This window comes from Triturus cristatus, chromosome 3_1, assembly GCF_964204655.1.
Source record: "Triturus cristatus chromosome 3_1, aTriCri1.1, whole genome shotgun sequence".
NCBI lineage: Eukaryota > Metazoa > Chordata > Amphibia > Caudata > Salamandridae > Triturus > Triturus cristatus.
Window position 1 is genome coordinate 359,730,624 of NC_140583.1, and position 19,017 is coordinate 359,749,640.

General features: G+C 45.4%; 1 protein-coding gene across 11 annotated transcripts in view; it reads left to right on the forward strand.

Moving 5' to 3' along the window:
* The first annotated feature begins 2,589 nt into the window (after positions 1-2,589).
* ZNF280D (zinc finger protein 280D) overlaps positions 2,590-19,017 on the forward strand; it is an 896,727-nt gene continuing 880,299 nt past the window's right edge. For 4 of the 11 annotated variants that reach the window (XM_085644119.1, XM_085644115.1, XM_085644122.1 and 1 more), the window contains exon 1: positions 2,612-2,708. In XM_085644119.1, coding sequence (XP_085500245.1) covers positions 2,697-2,708 — 12 coding nt within the window. In that variant the 5' untranslated portion in view covers positions 2,612-2,696. Of the gene's footprint in view, positions 2,709-2,771; positions 2,900-19,017 lie in introns of those variants that run through there. The other 7 variants (XM_085644120.1, XM_085644117.1, XM_085644121.1 and 4 more) reach the window with 5 other exon arrangements.

The window sequence follows — 19,017 nt, forward strand, 5'->3', positions numbered from 1 at the left end:
AAATCGTCACGGATCATAAACCCCTGATCTACATGATGGCCGGCGAGGGCCGTGGTAATGGGAAGGCTAGTTCGCGGCTGCTGCGCCTACTGTCCAAGCTGCAGGAATACCACTTCACGATCCGGCACATCAAGGGTGGCCTCAACTACAGAGCGGATTGTTTGTCCCGCTTGCCGGTGGCAGGGGATGATGACGTGTCCCTCGATGATGCGGAGTGTGTGGTGGCTCTGGTGGATGCCACGACGATGTGCGAAGGTTCCATCTCAGAGGAGGAATGGCTGGCTTCTCAGGAGAAGGACTTGATTCTCCGCACCGTGATGGGTCACATGACATCCCATTGGCCTCCTGTTCGGAACTTACACGGTTCGCTACGAAGCTTCCAGCAGGTGAGTGCGGAGCTCACTCTCGAGAATGGTTTCTTGAAACGGCACGAGCTGTTCGTTCCCCCGGAAGGCCTCAGGAGCAAACTGATAAGAATTGCCCACAAGGGTCACCCTGGCGGCACCGCGACCAAGAATCTGCTGAAAATGTACTACTGGTGGCCGGGGATGACCAGCGACGTCTGCGACTTCATAGACCGATGCGAGCAATGTCTGAAGGCGGACAAGCATTGGAAGACCAGCAGAGGGGAACTGCAGAGGGTTGACATTCCGGTTGGCCCATGGAGCAAGATTGCCATCGACTTCGCAGGTCCGTTCTCGTTGCTGCCGGAGGATTGCAGATTTCTCATCGTGATCACCGACTACTACTCCAAGTGGATACAGTACAAGTTTGTCCGAGAAGTTACCACGGTCCGGGTGATACAAGTGCTACGAAAAATTTTCGCCCAGGAAGGGCAACCGAAGGTCATGGTTTCTGATAATGGCACACAGCTCGTATCCAGGAAGATGACGGACTTTCTCGCCCACTCAGGGATCAAGCAGGAGAAGACCTCGTTGTACAGCCCGAAGAGCAATGGGCAGGTGGAGAGAATGAACAGGTTCCTTAAAGAGGGCATTCAGCTAGCCATTGCGTCCAATTTGGACGTCAAGATGTTCCTTGCGGACAAGGTGCACACTTACCATAACACCCCAAATGCTGTTACAGGCCATACACCCTTCTATCTGATGAGGGGGAGAAGGTGCACCAGCGAGCTTACTCCCAAATACAACAAGTGGTATGATGTAAGTGAAGACACGGAGGGTGTGCAAGAGGAGTCGCTAAGAGTCAGGGAGCGTATCATGGCCAAACAGGAGTGTGCCAAGCGATACGCTGATACTGTGAACAGAGCCAGAGCAAAGGACGTGGAACAGGGAGATTGGGTGCTAGTAAAGAAGCCGCATAAGGTGATGAAGGGGGAGTCAGTCTTTCAAACTCCTGTACGGGTGCAGGAGGTTAGGAAAGGGGCAGTGTGCTTGGAGGGTGGAGGATGGAGAAGCAAAGATGACATCGTCAGGCTCAAAGCAGGCCAGGAAAAAATCATCATGAGTAGAGGCCGTGCGAGTGGGTCTAGGAATGACGATAATGCACCAGAGTGGCAAGGTAATGAGGTTGCGGATAGGAGTGAGAGGGAGGATGATGGATGTTTGCACACCTCGCCTATCGATAGAGCTAGCAAAGGCGAATCTGCATGTTGTGAAGAGATGCGATTTGAGGCATAGTGGTGCCGGTGTGCGGGGTGGAACGAAGTCTGTGCCAGAGTGTGAAGGCATCCAAGGTTCCCAGGGCCAGATGTAGTAGCACTCCAAGCGCCGAGGGGCAACCTCGGTTTGTGACTCCGAGGAGGCCTACCAGACTTGTTAGGGCGCCCAAGCGTTTTGAAGATTTTGTCATGACATGAATAATGTTTTGCTGTTTATATTGTTGAGGGGGGAGATGTTGTACGGTCTAGTGTTTTATGCATCATAGAGACGCATGTCTCGTTGTCCTCTGTGTCACGTGACGCCCCGTCCTATCAGGACGGGCGTTTCCGTGACGCGGAGGGGGACGGGACATTGAAGGAGAGCGCGGCCGGCGAGTGGAGATCGCCGCTCCTCGTGGGCCCAGTATTTCACATGTTGTTGGTGTTATACAGTTAATAAATCACCACGCTGTAACTAAATTGATGCCAGTGTCCTTCCTGTACCCCTGGCACAACAGTGGGGCCTACCTGGCCCCACAACAGGCATGTATGATACTATAACAAAATGTGTGGCAAATACGCTGCAAATTCCATTGGCAATGTTTATAGTAAGACATTATTCTACAGCAGTTACTCTTCAAAGTTTTCTTTCAATTGTGTTGCCTAATAAGATAGGAAACCCATGCGACATGATTTATACAAATGTTTGCTAAAGAAACTAATGGTGTTAAATTCTGAGCATACTTCAGATGCAAGGTCAGGCAGCGTGTGCCATCAAGTCAATTTCTCTTTGACGCTCAATTCCCTTCAATGTACTTATTAAAATGTTAACAGGTTCCGATGGACACATGCGGGATGAATCACAAAAATAAGGAACGTATCCACCTTTGTGAGCAAACCAACCTTCATTAGGCACATGCTCTTGAGTCTGCTCAACGCGCTTTCCCTCCCGGCCCTGCGCCGACATTAGATGAGGAGCCGCGTTTGCCTGACCTGAAATTTCCCAGCATGCTCCGCAGCTACTTCACCTCGTTAGGAAGCCCCGGCGCCGCTTACTGCCGTCAGAGCTACTGAGTGGACCGATGGGTCCCTTTTAATGTCGCGTACGGTAAGACACTTTTCTTCTCCGTTTGAGTGCCTGTGGAGGGTCCAGGTGCGCCCCCTGGCTGCACCTGCCTTCCTCTGAGGACGGTCTTGTAGGCCACTGTGGTTTGCCGACTACTGCCCGTGCCGGTCGCCATCTTGGGTTGTATGTTACTTTTCGCACTGCCACCCCGAGAGACAGCCAAGTGGTAGCAGGTATTAAACAAAAAAAAAAATATTCGTCCAAAACGCGCGGCGCGGCTGAGGTTTCTGCATGAAGGTTTCATCACTACAGACTTGATCTCCGTTACCTACGCTGAGCGTGATGCTGCATTGAAGGCTGCTGACCATCCTTGTTTTGATTTTGCGGGGCTCGTGCGGGGGAGGAGTGAAGGCGGGATACGTAGTTTCCTTTAGCCTTTGCTTGTGGTTGGAAAAGTACCTGCTTCATGCGCGTGGTTTTGACTTTTCTGGGCGGCATATAGAGCCCTGGTCCTGTGTGTTTTGTTTGAGGCAGTGTTTGTGTGCATGACGGCGCAGCTAGGTTCCTTGGGAAGCGGTCTAAACTCCCCCCCCCAACATTATCATCAGACCAACGGAGCTGATACAGGAGTCTGAGATGTACGCATTGTCTCCTCCCTCGTAGTCGGGCACCTATTACACGGGCAACGGCTATCCAGAGAACGAGTTAGTAGGCACGTGGAAGCCCTTGTGGTCCCATCTCTCTCATTCAAAAACTTGTCGGTACCTACCATCATCTAATTTGTGTTAGAAAGTGGCATTATTTTGCCTGGGGTTTTGCAATGTAAACAATGTTTTAGTACGTAGGTGAATAACAATTTCCGAAATAAACTTTTTGTTGGGGAATATATGAATATATATATATATTTTTTTTTTTTTAAAGTAGGTGGATAGATGTTGGAGCACGTTTTTAACTCTTGCATGCATTTTTTCCCTTTTTCTTTTTGACTAAATTGGATTTCCAGCTCAGGAGATTGCGATCGTGCTATACCTTCCCTTTCATTGCAATCCAAATGTTCCCTTTTTAAGCCTTCTCTACTAAAGTGATCAGTAGTAAGAGTCCTGTGTTTCCATGGGTGTATATAGTTCACAGTGAGAGCTGGAACTGTGATCTGGCCTAGCAGCAGGAGTCCAGAACTTTGAAAGAACTATGGGGCATATTATCAAGCACGGCGTTCCAATTATCGCCGCTTTAGCGGCAGAAAAATGTTGACACCAGAACATGGGCTTCTATTGGAATTCTTCAGGGCATATTATCAAGCCCATTATCGCCGCTTTAGTGGCAGTTTTCTGGTGCTAAAGCGGCGATTATTGTAACGCCGTTTCTTGATAATATGCCCCTTCGTTTTAATATTTGTGTAGCCCTTTGTACCACTAATTTGCTGAAGCACTTCGCTGATGGGTAGCATGTACTCTGACATCCTTACAATGTTGTAGACGTCATGCACATGGAGGTACATTTTGTCAGCTATTACACAGTTTGTATGCGGCCAGCCATGTAGTTTGTCATGCAATCTGTTATGTCAAACTGTTAAAAACTGTCATGTAGGGAGAAGTGCTAGTGTTTGCCTGTGCAACCTTGTAGTGGTCATGCAGGCCAGAGGAAATGCCTTAGCTCATGTCTTAGTTCAGGGTCATTCCTATATCCACATGTGCCGAGTTTGATATGCATACATGATTTTCACTGAATCTCAGACAGTGTGTTTGTTATAGCTCAATCTGGTAATATGAGCAGTTTAATTAAATAATGGGCAATTTAATTACCTTTAATTTATGGCAGATTTAGTGCATTTAATATGGGCTCAGCTTTTGCTATTTTGTGTTTCGAAAAATGAACGCAAAATTAGCTGTCCAGCTATATAACTGTGTTGTTCCAGGGACGGACTGCAATAAAAGCAAACCAACCTTCCAGCATGTGAACACAGTGTCGGAGGTCAAGACAGTGCGCTGTAAACCCCTCGGCCCATTTTCTGCTTGTATTAAATAAGTTGCTGTCTGACACTTCAGTCTCCATGCTCCGTTTGTTATTTAAATTCGAACTTCAATTCTTGATCTTTTCCATCTCAAATTGATACTCCAATTTTTAAAATGTTCTTGTTTAAGACATTTCCTTTTATTCACATTTTGCTGATGAGGAATAAAAAGTCAGTGCAATACTACATACCGTCTACTTCATCTTAACTTTTTTTACTGGGTGGTTGATGGCTTCATTAAGTTTATGTGCTGTATCTTGAGTGTAACCCTCACAGGTTGGATTCCAAGACCGGTTGGAATCCAAGAACGCCTACTCAAGTCTTTCATCCTGCAGTAGGTAACAAGAATGCCACATACCTGGGTAATGTCTGCCCTCCAGAGTGTAATAGTTGGTTGTCTAGCCAAAGATGTTTTCCAGGTTATTGTGTATGTGATCCTTAATGGCTAATGTGCTTATAGTGGGCTTTTGTCCCTAGTTTAATTCAGTCAGGTTTGCACTGCTGAAATCTAACAAAAAGCTCGATCTTTATCACACCGCGATACTGGATGTGATAAACGTCGAATCACTTTTAATTGGGTCCTAATTTAACAATCCACTTGTAGTGCTATCATATGTGGCTTATGAAACAATAGGCACATAAGATCATCCTCTGCCAGCCACTTTTGGTATGTTTTCCAGTGGTTTAATGTTTTGTGAACGTACTACAAGCATGTTTGAGTGGCCTGACCTATTTGTATTCCTAGAACGTAAAGTATAGGGTGCTTGCACTCTGCTTTTGAGCAAAACCTGTGCTTGGTTTGCTGAAGGTGAGGCGTATGGACACCAGGGGAGGTTGTCCATTAGGGTGGATTGTTACTGTTTGTTTTTAAGAATTAAAGCTGTATCAAGATTGAGACAGTATCACTAACTACACCCGTGCCATCTTCTTAGTGGTGGTCATAATTGACTTTAACAATGTATCTTTAGCAGGTTTGGTTTGGAAGGTTGTATCTCCAGCACAAGCATTAGGCTTTTGGTGCATGGAGGATGCAGGCAGCAGTCCACTTCATCCGTAGCCAGATGCAACTGTTTGAAGGATGGCGGCATCACCACCATTCCAGCCCCACCTGACCAATAGCACATTTCACTAAAGACGTGCACTTTTTAATGTGAAGACTTAAAACCCGTCATGTCAGAGGAGTTTCACATAACCCTCTTCACTGTTGGCTGGAGGAAGGGTATCTTAGGGAATTCATTTTGTCCCCATGATGCAAGCCTACCCAAGGGGTAGAGGTGGAGAATGCATTAACTTTATACACCAATTTTATATGGCACTCCAGTTATCTGCATGTATGTGGAAGTAAACAGTCAGCCTGAGGTGGCAACAACTGGTTCACAAGCGCCCCTGTCTTAGAGGTCTCCTAGATACGAAGAGTTTATGGGTTATCCACTGATAATGTAGGGTAAAACAAGTCTGAGAACACGACCATGCGAGGAGAGTGATTTAGATATACAAGTTTTGGGCATACTTGTAGGCTTCTTTCTTTCATCCATTTTGTGAACACTGCGGTGGCCCCAATGGCCTGGACCACAGAAGGGTCTAGAATAAAGGGGACTGGACATACTTGTATGCCAGAATTGCAGAAACAACTGTTACATATGGAAAGCGAGTTCATTAACTGCTGTGAGTTTTAGTGCAGCGATGGAGAGGAGTAGTTCTTTGGTCACACTGAGAAGTGTTGCCTTGTGTTTAACACCGCACTGGAAGGAAGGAATCTGGCTCTCTTTAGATCCAGTTGGTTGTCGGGAGCACAGAGCAATATCTATGACAGTGATGGTAAAGGGAGGTACAGTGTAAGTGGTGGAGCTGGCTGAAATCTGAGACTTGATATACCTGAAATGAATGGTAGATCGATGACTGAGTGGTGGAGGTTATTTGAATGGTTGTAGAAGCAGTGAGTGACTAGTTGAGATGGGTAGAGTCATGGAGCGAAATAGTTAAGTAGTTGTTGGGATGGCAGAAAACTACCTGGAATGACAGCTAGGGTACCAGGTGAGGGGCTAAAGGGGTTTACTGAACTGGTTAGATTAGGAGATTCATTGGAGTGACTTCTGTAGTTGTAAATTAAGTGACTTGATGATGGTCAATGTGGTGATTTGTAAATGAGGTACTAGCCAAGGAGAATACTTGGCATCGTTGGCAGAGCAGTCCAATTGAAGTAGTTGTGAGGTAACAGAAGTTTCAGGGTAATTCTGGTCAAAAGAGCTTCAGAACAATATGAGACAGGATATGGAATGGCTTGTTGGATAACTTGATGCAACAGGTTGAAATTGGTTAAGGTACTCTTGTAGCCGTGTCAAGTCTCTTCTGGTTTGGGAGTCCTTTTACAGTTTTTCCCGATTCTTACCATTAAGTTTTAGAATTCTGACTACTAATTATTGTCACTGTATGGGAAGACTTTTACATTATTCTTACCAGCCAGGCAGGATGAATTAATCTGAAAGACAAGAGGCAAAGAGTTTCATATTTTTGGAAATGTTGGAACATTAGTTGGAAATTATTGAGGCATATAGTATTTTCTTTATCCCTAGTTGAAGTTTAAATTCAAATTTGGCCAAATGATTGATAAGGGTATTTAGATTCAGCCTCTTAACTAAAATGAACCATAGAGAGCAGTTACGTGGAATTCCTGTAGCCCAAAGCCCGTTTTTGAATTGCTAATATTCAAACCCTACTATTGAAGGACCCCTGGCATAATCAGAGAGGCTATTTCGGGGCTCTTACATAATGAGATTGCTGCCATAATTTGTCACCGCATTACATGGCACAAAAGGGACAAGTGGATTTTGTTACAGGACAAGTAGATTTATGAAGCAACCTGCCCCATGGACAAGTTGATTTATTAAATTTCAGACCCCTGGAGAGTTTGTACGTAGAAAGCTTTTAGTCTGGAATGTTAATTTTGTCAAACTAGAACTTAACAGATCTCTAACTTGAGGAAGCGATATAAGGAAGAAAATAATTTTATATCGATTCAATGTGAGAGGAGTGTAGGAAGCTTGCTCTTTATATAGTATACTAAAAAGCGAGATGCTGTGTATCCCTTATAAGTAAGTGGATTGAGGCTTGTTTCCACAATTCAAAGGTGCGCTATTTGTGTAAGTGTGGTCGTGCAGCCTTGGGCTTATCAGAGAGGAGTGTTAAGCATTTGTTGCATACATTGAGTCAATAGATGATACACACACTCAACAAGGAGATCCACACCAATTTTGAAAAAAAGCACATTTTAATATATATTTCAACAAGAACTTTGTAATTGGGTAATTGCTTTTCAAGTTAGGACTTTTACAGTTTTTAGCAATCTTAGCAAATAGTGCATTTTTACGCTGTAATGCTTTCCTATAGAGAGAAGGATATCTACTTCTTACAGGTATTTGCAATCAAATATGATTTAGAGGGTTCCCTTTAAGTCGGGGGTTCTTGGGGTGCTAAGGTCCCATGTTCCACCAGCAGTTAGGTTTTACTTGCCCGTGTGTGTCTGGGATCAGAAGTGCTAGATGGATTTGTAGCCTTGCGCGCTACACCGTAGGCTAAGAAGGGGGCCAAGTAGAAATAGGCTGCAAACGGGACAAGTCCGGGAGCTCCATCGGGAGGCTCTGTTCGTGAGGGTCCTGGGAGCAAGGGGGGCCAGTCTGTGTTCATGGACCTGGGCCGGAAGCTTGGGTACAGGAAGTATTAGTTGACTGGCCCTAGTTTATGGTAGGTCATCACGTTTCTTGATCTGAACTGCAAAGAGGGACAAAACAGGACAGCCAGGCCACTCTCTGGGCTGTCCTCTGCTGAGCTGATATCCCTCGTTGGCTGGTTAACCTTCGGATTGTTGAAGTCCGGATTGTTCTCCAAACAAGTGTTGGTCACTGCGAGGGTCCAGTACCCTGGCTATTGGTGCAGGCAGTGGCTACTGCTTCAGTGGACCCAGTGGTCAGCAGCCTCTTGGAACTGGACATCCTGGTCGGTGCCTGTAGGATGCAGGCGAGTAGCTCCTTCACTCTAAGGGATATGCTGGCTGGTTTTCGAAGTTCTTGCAACCTTCCAAGGCTTTTGCAGGTGGTATGCCATTACAACACATGCCATTACAACGCATACCTTTACCCCGACTTGCTGTCGGATGCGTTGGAATTTGGAATAGTATGATTTACTATACCAACTCCATTGTGTGCAACAGTAGGGAAGGTGTTGGAGTTAACTCCAACAGCTTCTACCTCCTGCAACAAGCCTTTCGCGTTGTAATGATATGCGCTGTAATGGCATGTGTTGTAACGCTTCTATTGAAAGGCTGTTTCCCCTTTTGGAGGATGCACAGTTGCAGGACGTTTTGGATCTTTGCAATTGAGTCTGGAGCGTGCAGGCAGTCTTTAAGTTCTCTCATTGTTTGTCCCTTCCGTGTCCTCTTCTTAGTTAGTCAGATAAATCTTAAGTTCTGGTGTCAGGGGGCCTCCAAAATTTCTATTTAGGGGAGCGTAGGTTAGAAGCCAATGGGCTACTTACCTATGGGATCACTGTGCCTCTTAAATGATCACTTCATGTGGGAAGTGGGCATAACCCTGTCCCAGTGTTTCTAATTCTGCTAGCACCGAGATGGTGGAATGTTCCTACAGTGAGGAACATCAGGCAACTCGCCTTTGGAGTGTGTGCGACCTGGGTGTGCTCCTCCCCTCCTCGCATAACTAATTTCCTGCCTGTCCTGGTGCCAAATGGGCTTCAGTGAAAGGGGGTGGCATATGCCAGGGTCGTATATCAAAGGTGGCAGAGGCTTTGAAGCCTCTGGCCTTGGTATGCTGATTCACTAGCCGTCCTGCTAGAGTAAGCACCTCCTGCCAGAGCAGATATTGTTCCTGACCTCTGAAAGCAGGGCTCTCACCTCCTAGGGGGTCACAAGCACATCTGTGGTGGCAGGCTCAACTGTACCAGTCAGCCAGCACACTAGAATACTAGTGGGGTTGAGGTAGAGCACCTCTAAAGTACCCTCTGGGTGCATGTATTAATGAATCCATCACTCAAATTAGTGTGGTTTATTAATACAAGATGTCTGATACCAAACATCTTTCATGTCAGTGAAGCCAGCATGTAGCTGGGTAACTCATAATCGCCAGTGCCCAGTACGTATACTCCACATGGCATCCTGGTTCACTTGCAATGTCTAAGAATTGACTTGGATATCACATGGGCATGTCTGCTCATGTAGATATGTCCACACATGTAATGTAATATAATGCACCCTTCTTTAGGGCTGCAAGGCCTTCTGTAGGGTGACTTACATATATTGCATGCAGTGTCTGCAGGCATGGCACACAGTATGTGTTCCATGTTGTGTTTTTACTTTCATCTGCACCATTTCATGCAGTCTGCAATGGCAGTCTGTATGAGTGTGGTGAGGGGTCCATTAGGTTGGCACAATACATGCTTCAGCCCTTAGGGACCCTCTCTAGGTACCAGGTGTATAATTTACTAGGAACTTATAGGTGTGCTAAAGAACTTGCCAATTGGGAAACAATTGTACAGTTTTAGGGAAAGAGATCTGGCACTGGGGTTCTGGAAAAACGGGAACCCAGTGCACTTCTGTCAAAATTGCATCAGATACCAGGCAAAACGTGGGTGTGACCTTGTCAATAAGGTATTCATTCTTAATGCTCACAAGAGTCTGGTGGTGGTGTCGTTTTTAGCAGAACCATGTTTCAGATAGAGATCTGTATTAACAGTATTAAATTGATAGGACTATCAGAACACTTTTTTAAGTTCTTCACGGGTACAGTGTGTACATTGCAGAGAATGATTCCCCGAATGGAAGCATTGGGGTACTGTTATCTGTAGGAGAACCGGATTTCACGAATCATTTCTAATTGTCGTTTGTTGAAAGCCATCAGTTAAGTACGATACAAGCCGAATTACTATCATCCCATTGAAACTCATACGATCTTTAACGGTTTTTAATAAAGTGCTCTTGTGTTTCTGGATATTAATTATGAAGGATGGCAAGAGTGCCAAAGAAAAATAATATTGGAACATATATAAAGCAATGCAGAAAACATATGCAGCATCTTCGCTCTTAACTCTTTGTTTTTCCTGCATCAATAAAGCCCCCATTGTGTATAGCACTCATTACTTTGTAGCAGAGCACACGCATGCGAGTTACATGTGTACAGCTTAAAATATAGAATACTTTTGTTCTGTAATAGAAAGTTGACTGTAATTTAAAGCAGAGTATTCTACACATACTAAAATGAATGGACTCGCAAACCTAGCAAAAATAAAGTTTTATGGCAAGCATCTTAACAGAGACCATTACATTAACCACATAGTGTGATGGTAGGTCCTATAAAGCTTGCTTTAAATGGGACAGATAGGCAAAACACAGCTTTAGTACATAGATCTACTTTCGCTTGCTTGCTATGCATCGGATGTACAATTCAGTGAAAAACTTAATACAAAAAATTATTTTTAGCCTTGCTTCGTTTGTATGACATAAGCTATCCTTAGTTTAGAGGGTGGTAAATATTTATTCATTAGACAGCAAATTATTTCTTAGCATCATGTATCTGACTGTTGATAAGGGGGCAGTGTTACTCATATAGCCAATGTTGTTTCTGCTGAGGGGCAATCCTGGTCCTTTGGCAATCTTGTTGCCTCGCAAAATTTAAGAAGGAAGATTGTATATTGATCTTAATTAAGTTAGACCTTCTTGTTACTTGAACTGAGGTTGCCCTGTAAATTAGAGGGAACATGGAAGGAGGTGACGGTATGCCCATGTGAATGCTGTAGGCTATCGGTGCTGACATCATATCCCCACCTGTTAATGGATTTACTAATACCTTCATGAGAAACAAACCCATTTGTTCATGTTTCAGAGACATTTTTAGGCAGGTCTAGTACAACTATTGGGGCAGTTACAATATTCCAAAGTAAAAAGGGGCTTTTGTGTATCATCAAACTTCAATGACATTGAAGCTATTTTTTGTAAATGGCTGTAAGTTTCAATTGTGCACTCTTATTTTTATTTTTTATTTTAATAAATGAGTAAAAATACTCTTCTTTTACCCATTTACTTTACCAGCAATAAGGTAAAATGTATGGCCTTGGTGAGAAATTACTTAGACAATCACACACCCAACATGCTCACCCTGAATGCCTCAGTCTGGACTTTTCATGTGACCAGTTACAGAAATGTAAGTTTTTTTTTCCTTCTAGGAATAGGCAACTGGAGTATCATATTAAACTAAACACCTCAAGTGTGCTGTAAAACAATGGAAAAGCCTAGAGTTGAAGTGGTGATTTTGTAGTATGAGGAATCCGCATGCAGAATTTTCCTTAGTGATTTTTTTTTTTGTTTAAATATCTTTATTAGGGTTTTCTTTTTTTTTTTTTTTTTTTTTTTGTTCCAAAAAATTTCCCCATTTGCTCATGGTACATATCATAACAGTTCTTCAGAAAACAGATTAAATAAGAGCAATGTTTCCAAATATACATTGCATTTTTGCGTCAATATTGTTGCGAGTAAACCACTCCGATTATTGCAGATCATAGTACAATGCGTTCCAACATACACAATTTTCATCGAGTGACTATCGCTCCTAACACTCCCCTGATCAGCAGACCTACATATCCCGCCACAGTGCTTAATCGCCCGCGGAGAGAGAGGAGTACAGCCAAGTGAGAAGTGAGGGAGAGAAAAAGATGCCAGTGCTACTTAACAACATTTCCTATAGCAGTAAGACCACCCTTATCAGATTGTCGTGCGAATGACAAGTGTTGAAAAACAATCTTCAGTGGCCAGTACACCAGGCTGACGAGGGACTGGTGCCAGAGGGAAATAGGAAGGAGAAAAGCAGATACCCCAACAAATTAACCCTTTTTTATATAAACTATAAACAATTAAAAGGCTGCCTTCTAAAGACCGTTCTGAAAATCATTGCACTACAGAGTATGGGACTTTTAAATGCAGGAGGTATGGCAGGAGAGGGCACTGGGGCGGAGGTCGAGCGCATGACAGTGCCATGGACCCGCTCCAGGTGCGTAGGTGCCGGGACATAATAAAAAAAAAGGGGGGGGGGCAGAGGATTACGCTGCGCCAGGCCCACGGCACTAAATGCAACCAGTGAGAGGTGAGTGAATGAAGGTCTCCATGTGTCCGTCTCCCTCCCCCCAGGACCGTCGGTATGTGTCGTATGGGACGACTGCCTAGGTGTGGTAGCCCTCCCCAGTATTCACAGTGTTGAAAGCTGTCAGTAGGGCGTCCCATTGTAGTGCTATGGGATATTTACGGAGCCCCGCCGTCTCTTCCCTATGAAGTGCTGTGCTTTCTGCCTGCGCCCATATCTGAAGTGAGTGCGTCCAGCTGATCGTCTCCGGAGGGTTCGCCCGTTTCCAGAATTTTCCTTAGTGATAAAGTATTATTGGATGCCAGTATCATATCAGCCAGTGGCTCTCTGGAGTTAGCCATCTTACTCTGTTTTGTCACAATGCGCAGTAGATTGTTCAGAATCATCCACCCCAAAGCGTTCATTATCTATGCCTTTATGCTCCTAACTGGTCTTTTTATCCCTAGGACTTTGGAGAGATATGCAGGAAAGGGTTTGTTTGCTTGGATTTCTCCTCAATGACATGTTGTGGTGCATAGAGTGCTAAATTTCATGTAATTGTGAAGAATCTCACAACCAATTGATCTAGTGAGGGGTAAAAAAAATAAAAGCATCCGTGTGATTTAATTGCAAGGAAGTCCCTTATATCAGCAATGCCTCCATTTTCTGCAGCACATGCAAAAGCACTGGGTGTATACACTTTGGAGAAGGAAAAGAATCCCAGCAGCTACATTGAACCTGCTAGGTTTACATTTCAGAAAAAGGCTACCCTGATCACACCACTGCACTAGACTCCAGCATTTTAGTAGCTCAGAATCCTAGGCTCTGTTTTTTTCTGATCCAGAAGTATGGCTGGTGTCCTGTTGTCCAACCACTCTTAGGTTCCTGAAGGTCCTCAGCCTAAACAGCCCTAAATTTAGGAAAATGCCAATTGATGTAAGTTTTGGAGCCTGATCCTAAAGAAGACTTCCCCTGTGCTAACACTGCACAAAAATGTTTTATTGATCTACTCAAAAAGTGTCCTTGAAATAAATCATTAAACCTACCTCTTTTAAGTGAATCCACCACAGCCCATGAAGGTTTACATTTATGGTTCAAATCTGTTGTATTGTTTTTAACTGGGAATACACATACTCCCACCTACATTTGCTGGCCGGTGGGGCTAACCATGCTGACCATGGTTAGGAATGAGGGGGAGTGGGAAGTAGGGAAATCATCCAAGGGGTCACTGGAAAAACAAAGGTTACAATATAAGAAACTTCCCAACGCTCACCAGGATGAAAGTGAAGCTCAAGACAGGTAGTTCATAGAGTACCAGGCAAAAAGCCAGCACATGGCACTGCACACGAGTCCAAGTCCTTGAGTCGCAAGTACCAGGAAATGTTTGAGGCAAGAGTTTCCTGAATTCTTTAGCCAAAAAGGTCACACAGGGGCCCCACTGATGCTCAAACTGCCACTGGTGACAGTTAATGTTGGCGGAAATCTTCTCCATACCCAGAGTATCCCATCACCTTTGGAGCAAGTCCCTCTGGTCCTGCTCATAGTCCGTACCCCATTGGGCCGCGACTACCTGCAGGGGCAGCGTAAAGTGCCAGGGTGATTGCCTTGACTTTGTGAGTGGAGGGGATATGTGAGTGTTTTGGGGAAGCCCAGTAGGATATAACTGGAGAATTGAGGGAGGTTGATATCAAAGATGCTTTCTATGTTGGTCAGTACTGCATCCCAGTAATGTTGATGTTTATGGCAGTACCATAAAAGGTGTGTCAGGGAACCTGTGTCCCCTACAGTTAGACCAACAGGCAGAGGACACCCCTGGCTTCTACTTGGCCATGTGCTCTGGGATATAAAATCAATATTGTGCTGTTTTGAGTATTGTTTCCGTAGCCATTGTGCTAGTTGGCGAGATTTGTATTCTACAATATATCGCTGCCTATTCTTCGTCAAGGGGAGGCCCAACTCCAGTTCACAATGGCACTGTGCCGTTACTCTTGCAGAGGAGGAGGCCCCTACCAATATTTTATACAGTTTGGATAGCAGCATATCATCATATTTGGTCAGCAACCATTGTTCAAAGCGGGCGAGTGATCTGGCAGCATGAAATTTAATGGAGGGTTAGAGACCTAGTGGCGGGTGTGTATATATCGCCAGTGCTCGAATTCCAGAAGCCCATATGACTGTCGAAGTTGATCAATGGCATCAAGCTGTCCGAATCGAAGAAATCCCCCATTAGTTTAAAGTTAGCTTCCTGTCATCCTAGAAACCCCTTGCCGGTAGCAGCTGGGGAGCGGGGGGATCTATGCCATTCCAACATATATCATAATTGGGCAGCAAGATAATAATTGGTAAGATTTGGAATCCCAATGCCGCCACCTGTCTGAGGGTGGTACAGCTGGCTCCGCCCCATGCAATCTGCCACCCTATTCCCCACCATGAGGGACGTTGTAATTTAGTGAGGGAAAGGGGTGGGATTGAGCCGGGAGGGTCTTCATGATCAAAAGTATTTTGGGCAAGAGGGTTATTTTCAAAGCTGCCCTGCGGTCTAGCCAGGAATAACCCCCGGAGGGTCAGGTTTGCAGGTTCGAGTTCAGCACAGTTACTGGCGCTTTGTAATTGCGCTCCACCGTACCAGCTACTGATTGGCATAATGAAAGACCTAAGTATGTGATGGCCTGAGGTGAGCGAGAACATACCTTTTTAAGGCGCGGCCGTCATTGGCTGGGGTGGAGAGGTTGAGGATTGGGGACTTTTGAACATTAATTTTAAAGCCCGAAAACTTCCAGAAAAGGCAGAGCTCATCAAGAAGGCCGGAATGGTGGTTAATGGATCTGTTAGGGAAACCAGAACACTTTTGGCGTATAGTGCCAATTTATGGTCTCTCCCACCATTGTGATCCACCTGCTCATTCGAATGTGTTCAGCCAGAGGCTCCATGTCTGGAACAAAAAGGAGGGTATTGAGTGAAAAGGAGGGTATTGAGCAAAAAGGAGGGGAGGGGGGTAGAGTGGGCAGCCCTTTCGCATGCCTCGGAGTACTTTAAAGGACAGCGAGAGAAATCCATTAACCCTTACTTGAGCTTGGGGTCAGATATAAGCACTCCTGATTCATCTGCGGAGCAGAGGCCCCAATCTGAATTTCTCCAAGGTCTCCTGTAGAAAGGGCCAGTGTACCCAATCGAACACCTTCTCGACACAGAGAGAGGCCATCAGCACGGGCTTACGAGTGCAAGGCCTTATCAATAAGGTGTAAAATGTGTTTGGTGTTGTTGTCGCTACAGCTCCTTTCTGGAATAAAGTCCGCTTGGTCTGGGTCCACTAGCCCCTGCATGTATGGCTTCAGGCAGCTTGCCAAGACCTCAGTGTACAGTTTGGCATGGACGTTCAGAAGTGAGAGAGGCCCATATGAGGAGCAGTAGGCTGGTGTCTTTCCTTGGCGTGGGGATCACAGAGATCACCACGTCACACATAGTGGGCAGGAGGTGACCTGTGATACTGATGGAATTGAATAGGTGGAGGAGTGGGCTAAAGATCTTGTAAAAGGCTGGGGTAAAGCCACCGGGGCCCAGGGCTTTCCCAGCCTTGAGTTGGGAGATGCCAAAGATGATCTCCGCCAGTTGAATATCTTCCTCAAGGTGATCTGCCTTTTGCGAAGGAAGAGATATGATCGAACATCCAGAAAGGTACTGAGAAATAGCCGATGGCTCACACTGGTCGGGTGCATAGAGGGCCCAGTAAACCTCTTCAAATTCCCAGGCAATGTTCTCGTCCGTCTGGGCCTCGTTTCCATCCTGACCGAGGATCTGCATCACTAGTTCACTGTGGAGTCTGGCTTGGAGTTTGCATGCTACTAGTTGGCCGGACTTATTACCACCAGTGTAATATTTTTGCCTCTGGGTATTCAGCTTTGTCTGAGGGCTTTGAACTCTTTGCGAGTGACAGACTGCTGTCTCCAGATTGAGCGCGCCGCCGTTTAATTATGGCGGGCTTTTGGATCCTTCAATCTAAGCTCAAGTTCCATGCATTTTTCCTGCCAAAGGGCTTTAAACTGAGCTGAGCTAGGTTGCAGCCCTGAGGACAAAACTAAGGGTCTCCCATGAGAGGGAGGGGGTAATGTTGGGAGTATTGTTGGCCCTGAAGGTAGAGAGTATTTTGCTCCGATATCTCCTGTATCTCAACCGTAACTTATTGTTGACATTGTATGGTGTCGTTTGTCACAACAGGCGATGGGGGTACTGGAGGGAGGGAGGGACTTGGATTATTAAGGGGAAATAGTCGGAGAGGGCGGAGACTCCAGTAGATGTAACCTGCACGTTAGGTTGCAGAAAGGAGGAAGTCCAGAAATAATCTAGCTTGGCGTCTTACTGCCATGCAGCCAGGGAGGTTGTAAGGATTTTGGGGGCCCTGGGCCAAATGTATTTTGGGAGCTCCTGTTTGGAACAACTTTGAATTTATGATTCAATTTCAGCTCTTTCATGCCCTATTTGGCCAGGCCATTGAAAGATTGAAAGTGTACAGGCACACTCGTTCAATTTCTAAATGTATTTACATCTAATATTCAGGGATAGTGACTTTTTTTCAATATTGTAAAACAGCAGCAGCAGGTCCCTAATGTTACTGCAAATAATCTAAGTGACACATTCCCATTTCTCATATGTGAAGTCCTATTGTCATCTAAAAGAAACTTTTTTTTATAGGTGTTGTATGAAACAAACCCATTTCTCTGCATAATGTCTATAACAGACAATCGCACATCACCCACTTTAAAATATATTAAAGGAAAAGGGTATTTTAAAACATTCTGTTTAAGAGTTATTCAAGGCCAACAGGGCAAGACTTTTAGCAGGACAGAGCTTGCTCTATCTATGGGGGTGGGCCCTGAAAGGCTGGGGCCCTGGGCCAAGCCCACTTTGCCCATTTCGTAAAACGTTTCTGCAGGCAGCAGAATAGGAAGTGAAATCAATGGAAAAGGGGTTCCTCACCTTCAGTCAAACTCATCTTGGCGAATCATTGCAGCCCCTCAGTGGAAAAAGCACTGGTATAACTGGCCATGTGGATTAAACGAACCAGGGTTAAGTGTAAAACCAGACTGTAGTCTTCTCCTATCAGGAGATGTGCGGTGGAAGCCATTGCATTGCATTGCCCAGAAAGGTTTCTTGGTGTTCATTAGGAGTGTATTTTGCTGCCATGACCAGGGTAATGCTTGCCACCGGAAAGCCAGAAGGCGCCCTGGTATCTCAGCGACTGTACTTAAACCTGACCTGTCAAACTATGCGCCTACAGAATCGCGACTTCTGCAGTTTTCTTGGAGCTGGAGGTGTGAAACTGACATGCATATGCTATAGACCTGAGTCATGGGCAGTCTTTCTTGCTTAGGTGGGTTTTCTGGAGCAGACGTATGTCCGTTCTGGCTTCTTGGAGCATAGCTAAGATCACCAACCTCTTAGAGAGGGCATTGAGGCCACAGATACTCAAACTGAGTATCTCAAATATAGTGTTCTACAGAGTGAAGCACAGTGCCTATTTTGAGCCGGTGGTTCCCGGTACCGGCACTTAATTGCCAACACCGGCACTTATGACAGTGGTGGTGCTGTTGTCTAATTTAGAGAGCAGCATAAAAACAGTTGTTTGTCAAATCAACATACTTCCGAAATGACTCGTACCGACTGCCCAAGCTATCTTATAGCGTTGGGGGCCTGGAGTAGTCTGAATTGTCACATTTGTAAGAGTGATGGTTAGTAGCTCTGTTGGTGCTCTCATTGGCTGTGCTGGTCGGAGCAATGGGTAATGCAAGCAGCAGTGGGCTACCAATGAGGGCCCTAGCACTTATTAATTTTTTCCCTACAAATTATGCACTGGTGAAGTGTATGCCACATGCGCAGGACATGGGAGCGCCCTTGTGGGGGAGTTTTGTGTGTGTGTGTGTGTGTGTGGTGCAGCCGAGCCTCCGCTTGTATGGCATCAGAAAGTGCAGTTGAGCGGGGGACAAAATAGCAACAGGAACCAAGTTCCAAACTGTGGAACAATCTGGAGAAAGCTGGGTATGGAAGTCAGTAGAAGCCCCGCGATGTGTGCTGCGAAGGCCCCATCATGGGTGCAGTCAGGAGTAGGGGCCGACAGTTGTGAGTGATGTCTCGGAATTGTCATACTCTCAGCGACCCTCAGCAAGGCCCTGCAACTTCAGATGATGTAAGAGGGCTGACTGCTCCTTGCAGCTGTCTTCTTTGGAAG